Here is a 9,353-nt window from a genome sequence, read left to right on the forward strand (position 1 = left end):
TGCAATCTGGGGCCTGGAGCCTGGGGCGAGTCTGCAATCTGCGCATTGTTGACCCAGGCTCCCAGTGGGTAATTTTCGTAACTACGAGTACCTGCTAACACACATTTGTGTTTTAAATGTATGTTAACAAGACATCTAGTACTCATAGGGCTTGTTTTTATCAGATTCCCTCAGAGAGATCTGTCTCTTGACCGATCTGCACGTACATCGCTAGCCTGTTTAATTGTTTCCTATCTGAGGGCTGGTTACCTCCTATATCTTTAATTAATGGGAACCTGAGGTGAGAGGCTTATGGAGGCTACCATATTTATTGCCTTTTAAACAATATCAGTTGCCTGGCTGTTCTGCAGATCTTTCTGGCTCCAGTAGTGTCTGTAACACACACTTAAAACATGCATGTGTCTAATCCAGTCAGACTTCAGTCAGAGCACCTGATCTGCATGCTTGATTAGTGTCTTTAGGTGTGTACACACGCACTACTACAGAGAACGATGGGTCCGTCAGACCCTCCCGCTGGGCGGTCGTTCTCCCGACAGTAGTGCGGGTGTACAGTCTGTCTGCAGCCTAATAAGGCTGTTTCTGAATGATCCGCTCAGTGGATCGTTCAGAAACAGCTTTATCAGTCTGCAGACAGACTGCACACATGCACTACTGTCGGGAGAACGACCGCCCAGCAGGAGTGTCTGACGGACCCGTCATTCTCTGCAGTAGTTGGCCAAAAGTATTATAGGCAGAAGAATAGCAGGATATCCTGGCAATTTAAATTGTTTAAGGAAATAAATATGTTAACCTCCATATTCCTGTCACCTCATGTTCCCTCTAAGTTCATACCTAATAAGCATCTGCTTGACTCCAGTCCTACTAGACCAACCTCCTTATTAGGAAAAAAAGATTGGCAGCGCTCCTAATCAGGCTGCAACTGAAATGAAACCAACAAAGGCGTGCACCACCCCCCAGGGACTTAAATACACACCTTGAATAGAAATCAGATACAAAACTATGCACTAAACCCAGATCTAAATAAATTGAATGCAAACTGATACACATGGATGCAGCTAGCCATAAGTAGGCTTACATTTTTGTACAATAGGAGATAGTGGCAGTGCTTCCAAATACAGGCTGCATCCGAGTTGACCAGCTGCAGAGATGTGCAGAGCCCAAAACATGGGCAAATTACACAACTTGCATTCAAAACAGATGCAGCAAAGGAGGATGTTAGCTTTCAAAACAGTTTGCGTGCAGACTGTTACGTACTAGACACTTCCACGGCGATAACATGCCCTCACGGAAGAGACCTAACCACTAGCTAAACATAGCTAGTGGTTAGGATGCTAGCTACATCCATGTGAATCAGTTTGCATTCAATTTATTTAAATTAGGGTTTAGTGCATGGTTTTGCATCTGATTTGAATTCAAGGTGTGTATGTAAGTCCTTGGGGGGGGGGGGGGGGGGGCGGTGCACCCCTTTGTTGGTTTCGTTTCAGTTGCAGCCTGATTAGGAGTGCTACCAATCTTTTTCCCTGTTCTTTAGAAAAATGTAGACCATTTATGGCTAGCAGCCTCAAGTTCATACTATTTTTTAACTGTTAGCTAGTGGTTAGGTTTAGCTAGTGGTTATCTATTTGGTTATCTAGATGTTCAGAAAAAGATTTATCACCAAAACACCTATGAAAACAATGTGGTATAGCTAAAGCACAGGCCTTTGGAAAACCCATCCCTCCCAATTTTCCAAGCCTTCGCAGATTTTACTGCGTCAGACCTATTTGTACCAACAGCTAACACCCTCTAATCACCAAACACCCCCCCCCCTCCACACACACACACACACACACACACACACACACACTCATTCACACTCACTTTTTTCATGATACCCAAGCCACAGCAGCAGCTGAAGCTGACAGTTTTCCTCTGACCCCCCCCCCCCACCCCCGCCATCCACCCACACACACAGGCACACATTCACAATCCCTCCTGGCTGCTGAAGCTGGAAGCCTTCTACCTGACCCATTCTTAACCCATTCTTTTGCCAGGATCTACCTAGCTCTCATAATCTGACCATCTGCAAAGCTGTCATCCTCTCACCAGCCCTTTCCCCCAGACTCCCTTTTTCATTCTTGTTTCCTGCCACCTGACATGATGTACCCTTCTACCTCCATGTCACCTTCCCTGACCGTAATTTATCAACCTCTTATCTATTTTTCCAACCCCTATGTCACCTCTTTCAACCTACATCTAAACACCTTCCTCTTATCTACCGTTCTACCCATGTCACCTTTTCAGACTTTCCTCTATCACCGTGGGCAGTATGGTGGTGTAGTGGATAGCAGTCTCGTCTTGAAACACTGGGTCCCCGGTTTGAATCTCAGCCAGGGCACTATCTCATGGAGTTTGTATGTGTCCCCGTGTCTGCATTGGTTTCCTCCAGGTGCTCCAGGTTCCTAAAAACATACAATAGAATGCGAACGTTTGGGCAACCTTGTTAATCGTCATGATTTTCCTGTATAAATCGTTGGTTGTTACGTTAAAAAATGTGAGTTAAATATATCATATAGGAGACACATACAGTGATATTTGAGAAGTGAAATTAAGTTTATTGGATTTACAGAAAGTGCGCAAGAATTGTTTAAATAAAATTAGGCAGTTGCATAAATTTGGGCACTGTTGTCATTTTATTGATTCCAAAACCTTTAGAACTAATTATTGGAACTCAAATTGGCTTGTAGAGCTCAGTGACCCCTGACCTACATACACAGGTGAATCCAATTATGAAGAAGAGTATTTAAGGGGGTCAATTGTGGTTTAGGGGAAGGTTACAGAAAGCTGTCTCAGAGATTTCAGCTGTCTGTTTCCACAGTTAGGAACATATCGAGGAAATGGAAGACCACAGGTTTAGTTCACATTAAGGCTTGAAGTGGCAGACCAAGAAAAATCTCAGATAGACAGAAGCGACAAATGGTGAGAGCAGTCCACAGACCAGTACCAAAGACCTACAACATAATCTTGCTGCAGATTGAGTCACTGTGCATCGTTCAACCATTCGGCACACTTTACACAAGGTGATGCTGTATGCAAGAGTGATGCAGAGGAAGCCTTTTCACTGCCCACAGCACAAACAGAGCCGCTTGAGGTATGCTAAAGCACATTTGGATAAGCCATCTTCATTTTGGAATAAGGTGCTGTGGACTGATGAAACTAAAATTTAGTTAATTGGGCATAACAAGGGCATTATGCATGGAGGAAAAACAACACAGCATTCCAAGAAAAATACCTGCTACCTACAGTAAAATATGGTGGTGGTTCCATCATGTTGTGGAACTGTGTGGCCCGTGCAGGGACTGGGAATCTTGTCAAAGTTGAGGGACGCATGAATTCCACTCAGTATCAGCAGATTCTGGAGACCATTGTCCAGGAATCAGTGACAAAGCTGAAGCTGCACCAGGGCTGGATCTTTTCACAAGACAACAACACTAAACACTGCTCTTGCAAAGGAACAAGTACAATGTTCTGGAATGGCCATCTCAGTCCCCAGACCTGAATATAATTCAAAATCTGTTGTATGCGTTAAAGCTGAGCTGTCCATGCTCGGAAGCCATCAAAACTGAATGAACTAGAGATGATTTGGAAAGAGGAATGGTCCAAAATACCTTCAACCAGAATCCAGACTCTCATTGGAACCTACAGGAAGCGTTTAGAGGCTGTAATTTCTGCAAAAGGAGGATCTACTAAATATTGATTTCATTTCTTTTTTTGTGGTGCCCAAATGTATGCACCTGCCTAATTTAGTTTAAACAATTATTGCACACTTTCTGTAAATCCAATAAACTTCATTTCACTTCTCAACTATCACTGTGTGTATCTCCTATATGACATGTTTAACTGACATTTTTTAATGTAACAACCAACAATTTATACAGGAAAATCATGACGTTTAACAAGGTTGCCCAAACTTTCGCATCCCCTTGTACATATAAGTTAACCTCTTGAGGACCATGGGCTTAAACTCCTTGAAAGACCAGGCTATTTTTCACAAAATGGGCCACTGCAGCTTTAAGGCCTCACTGCAGGGCCGCACAACTCAGCACACAAGTGACTCCCTCCCCTTTTTTATTTTTCCTATTTTTCCTATTAATTTTATAATCCCCCCTCCCTCCATCCCTACCCCTGCCAGCCAATCAACGTGATCGGCTGTCATAGGCTTAAGCCCATGACAGCCGATCATTTCAGTGTCTCCCAGGGGGACAACTATGTCACACGGCTGTCCCCAGTACAGCACTACTGTAGATTGCAGCACTGTACAATGTTAATAGATGGCGGTTTTGCCATCTAACAGTCTCTGAACGGTGATCGCCGCTGGGAGACTGAAGGCGGAGTGGAGCTCCGTCATCCAAGTGGGGATGCGCATGCATCGGCGCGCGCGATCTCCTGCAAACCACACCCCAAGGTCTTTATGCCCATCGGCGTTAGGCGGTCCTGGGGCTGGCGCCGCATCCACGCCTATCGGCGTGAAGCAGTCAACAAGTGGTTAATTGGTTTCCCCCTAAATTGGCCCTAGACTATGATACATATGATACATCCACACTACAGAGCAATTAGATTGTGGGACCCTTTAAGGTGACAAAACAATATACTCTGTACAGTGCTGCAGAAGATATCGGCGCTGTATCAATACTAAATAATAATAATCCCTTCATGCTCCCTCTCCTCACACCCTACATCTATTTTCACACCGTTCTTACCCTCGCTTATCCAAGGGTCATCTAACCTTATACCGACATGTAAAATTTTCTTACCTTCATCTACCCATCCATCACTCATTTATTCAGCCATTTCACCTTTCCTGACCTTCACCTTTATATCTGTTCCTCATCTATCCTTCCACCCCCCCCCCCCCACACACACACACACACCTCATCCCCAGGGCTTCCTTAAAGGTAACCCGAGAATTTGCCCAGTGCCACATGCTCCTTACCTGACCTCAATCGGGGATGACAGAAATTGCAACAAAATAATGCTCAGTACATTATTAAAATGTAAGGGGTCCCATGTTCATCTTACCTAAAACCATCCGTACACCCATCCACCACACTTCTGTCCTCCCTCTCAACTTGACCACCTACTCTTAATTTATTCTTACAGTCACACCCTCATCATCACTTTTTTTGAGCCTTATCTACACAACCCATCTCTTACATATGTACAGGGAGTGCAGAATTATTAGACAAATGAGTATTTTGACCACATCATCCTCTTTATGCATGTGGTCTTACTCCAAGCTGTATAGGCTCGAAAGCCTACTACCAATTAAGCATATTAGGTGATGTGCATCTCTGTAATGAGAAGGGGTGTGGTCTAATGACATCAACACCCTATATCAGGTGTGCATAATTATTAGGCAACTTCCTTTCCTTTGGCAAAATGGGTCAAAAGAAGGACTTGACAGGCTCAGAAAAGTCAAAATTAGTGAGATATCTTGCAGAGGGATGCAGCACTCTTAAAATTGCAAAGCTTCTAAAGCGTGATCATCGAACAATCAAGCGTTTCATTCAAAATAGTCAACAGGGTCGCAAGAAGCGTGTGGAAAAACCAAGGCGCAAAATAACTGCCCATGAACTGAGAAAAGTCAAGCGTGCAGATGCCAAGATGCCCCTTGCCACCAGTTTGGCCATATTTCAGAGCTGCAACATCACTGGAGTGCCCAAAAGCACAAGGTGTGCAATACTCAGAGACATGGCCAAGGTAAGAAAGGCTGAAAGACGACCACCACTGAACAAGACACACAAGCTGAAACGTCAAGACTGGGCCAAGAAATATCTCAAGACTGATTTTTTAAGTTATTATGGACTGATAAAATGAGAATGAGTCTTGATTGGCCAGATGGATGGGCCCGTGGTTGGATTGGTAAAGGGCAGAGAGCTCCGGTCCGACTCAGACGCCAGCAAGGTGGAGGTGGAGTACTGGTTTGGGCTGGTATTATCAAAGATGAGCTTGTGGGGCCTTTCGGATTGAGGATGGAGTCAAACTCAACTCCCAGTCCTACTGCCAGTTTCTGGAAGACACCTTCTTCAAGCAGTGGCACAGGAAGAAGTCTGCATCCTTCAAGAAAAACATGATTTTCATGCAGGACAATGCTCCATCACACGCGTCCAAGTACTTCACAGTGTGGCTGACAAGAAAGGGTATAAAAGAAGAAAAACTAATGACATGGCCTTCTTGTTCACACGATCTGAACCCCATTGAGAACCTGTGGTCCATCATAAAATGTGAGATTTACAAGGAGGGAAAACAGTACATCTCTCTGAACAGTGTCTGGGAGGCTGTGGTTGCTGCTGCACGCAATGTTGATGGTGAACAGATCAGAACACTGACAGAATCCATGGATGGCAGGCTTTTGAGTGTCCTTGCAAAGAAAGGTGGCTATATTGGTCACTGATTTGTTTTTGTTCTGTTTTTGAATGTCAGAAATGTATATTTGTGAATGTTGAGATGTTATATTGGTTTCACTGGTAAAAATAAATAATTGAAATGGGTATAGATTTGTTTTTTGTTAAGTTGCCTAATAATTATGCACAGTAATAGTCACCTGCACACACAGATATCCCCCTAAAATAACTAAAACTAAAAACAAACTAAAAACTACTTTCAAAAATATTCAGCTTTGATATTAATGAGTTTTTTGGGTTCATTGAGAACATGGTTGTTGTTCAATAATAAAATTATTCCTCAAAAATAAAAATACAACTTGCCTAATAATTCTGCACTCCCTGTATATCTACTGCTACATTTCTCATACTGTTCTCAGTATGTTGCCTATACCTGTCCTACATTCCTCAGATTTCCCATTATACATCACCCACATTTTTGCTCACCTACTAAGGCTACAATTCCAACATAGGCCTCGATTCATAAAAGTGAGTGTGGTAGTTCAGAGACGGGTGGGAAATTACCGCTAGTGGTAAATGAGGGTTTTTGCAGTGAATTCATATAAAAAATTCCAAGTGCGAGGTGATTGCAATAGCAGTCGGTAAGTGTGCGCTAAATGTGCGGTGTGGTGCGGAAAGCTGTCGGTATAATTCGCTGAGTGCGGTAGTTTGCCGCTGACTTCCTAATGACAAGGTGCATGCTGGGTGGAAGTGGGCAGTTTTAGACACACAACTTATTTTTTATAAATTATTATATTTTATATAATAAAAAAAATTATATATGTATATATATATATATATATATATATATACTGTATATATATACTGTATATATATATTTATTCTTATAAATTATCTAACTGTATGATTTCTAAAAACCTGGGTGATATTACAACCACCCTTCTTCCTCTGTATCCTTAAAAATTCCATAACATTAAGTTGAAAGGGCTCCATTTGTCACATATAATGCTACTGTGTAGAGCAGACTCGCCAGGTCTTTGTTGGCGATAACAACTTGTTACTTATCACTTCCTTCCTCTCCCTTTTTTTTTTTACATGAATACACTTCATTCAGTTTACTGACACAAACAACGTTTTCATTACCGCACTATTACCGCATGCGTTAAATTTTATGAATCCACTATCAACAATATACCATGCGATAATTTACTGCTAGGGCGATAACGCATGCGGTAATGCTTTATGAATCGAGGCCATAATGTTTATTTGACCTATCTACATTATTTAACTTTTGCTTTGCCCAATGAGCATGTGCTCACTAGCATTATACAGTAGTTAAAAGAGGTTTTCAGTGTTTTTCCTCCTACATTTTCTCCAAGAATGTTTCCATTTCATAAAATAGAAAAATAAATTATGCAAGCATATATGCATTAAAATAAGCATGTTTATATTTTTCAGGACCTATTCCCAAGATCAAAGGAGTTAACTTATCCTGGTTGGGTCTATGCAATTATTGTTGTTCTTGCTGGAATTCCAAGTCTAGTGATACCTGGTTATGCCATTTACAAGGCAATTAGGAACTGCCTGAAGAAGGATGATGACCAAAGAGAAATTATAAATGCAACATCTCTGGCATCTATCAATGGTGATGCTAAAAACAAGCTATAAAGTTTACAATTCAATAAAGAAAAGACTTTCAATTGAGTGTCTGTTTGAAAATGAAAATGACGTACATTTCTTATAATTAGAAAACAAACCTTTAGTGAAAAAATGTGAAGAATCACCGACTAGGAGATGTATTTCTAAAGCTTCAAAGAATGACTCCTGTGAAAATTGTAAAACAATATATCAATCGTTGTTCAGTTGCTTACTACTAAAATATTATATTTACGTTACAGAATTGTAGTGCATTGCAGATATTTTACTTATCGATGCATAATTTAGGTACCATAAGTTGAAGGATATGATACAAATCAGATAAGCCAGAAGTAGAGATGACCAGCACGATGTAGTTCCAAGTTATTCACTTGCACAATGTGAACAACATCAGCCCGTACAGCCAGCCACAATACAGGATGTAATTACAGCTCTGAGTAGTATTTATAGGTCTTGCTGCAAGCAGCAATGGAAGGAGCTATGTCCACACTGAAGCCAGGTCTGCTCCTAACGGACTGTTGCCGTTTTGCTATCACTTGACGAAGAGCGGTTACCCGCCCCAAACCGCGACAGTCCGTTGTGAGCAGACCTGGCGTCCGTGTGGACATAGCTCCTTCCTTTGAGTTTGTCCTCTACCTGCTGCTTGCAGCATGAGCTATAAATACTACTCAGAGCTTTAATTACATCCTGTATTGTGGCTGGATATCCGGGCTGATGTTGTTCACATTGTGCAAGTGAATAAGTCTACACTTGGAACTACTTTGTGCTGGTCATCTCTACTTCTGGATTCGATAAGTCTGTGGCAGCCACGCAGACTAGACCATGCACTATCAAGGTGAGTGAGGTGTGCTGTCCGAGGAAAATGAAATACAAATCAGATAAGCATTTTGCCAGAGTTCTGATGCATATACTTAGAAAAATATATATATTTTGACGGTATATATATATATATATATATATATATATATATATATATATATATATATATACATAAATCTGGAAAATTTTGGAGAAAAGATACCTAGCTGCAGGGTCTGGCAACAGAGCTGATGATATTATAAACAGCTCAGAAGACCTTAAAGTGGTATTATAAAAATCAAACCAACTGACACCTACCTGGGGCTTCTATCAGCCCCCTGCAGCGGTAATGTCCCACGCCGTCCTCCTCCGATGCTCGCTCCCACCTGCGCAGTAAGCTCTTGATGACACCAGCGGGAGCGAGCATTATTCGTCTGTTTAGACGAATAATAAACCGGGATTGGCAGCGGGGAACGGGTGATCGGAGGAGGACGACGTGGGACATTACAGCTGCAG

At 42.1% G+C, this 9,353-nt stretch overlaps 1 protein-coding gene across 2 annotated transcripts in view; it reads left to right on the forward strand.

The window, feature by feature from the left end:
- Positions 1-8,414, forward strand: part of LOC137518515 (sodium-dependent neutral amino acid transporter B(0)AT1-like) — a 390,168-nt gene extending 381,754 nt beyond the window's left edge. For both annotated transcript variants that reach the window (XM_068236484.1, XM_068236486.1), the window contains one exon: positions 7,842-8,414. In XM_068236484.1, the coding sequence (XP_068092585.1) occupies positions 7,842-8,051 (210 nt within the window). In that variant the 3' untranslated portion in view covers positions 8,052-8,414. The remainder of the gene's footprint in view (positions 1-7,841) is intronic.
- The last annotated feature ends 939 nt before the right edge of the window (positions 8,415-9,353 follow it).

The sequence above is a fragment of the Hyperolius riggenbachi genome, chromosome 5 (genome assembly GCF_040937935.1).
Source record: "Hyperolius riggenbachi isolate aHypRig1 chromosome 5, aHypRig1.pri, whole genome shotgun sequence".
NCBI lineage: Eukaryota > Metazoa > Chordata > Amphibia > Anura > Hyperoliidae > Hyperolius > Hyperolius riggenbachi.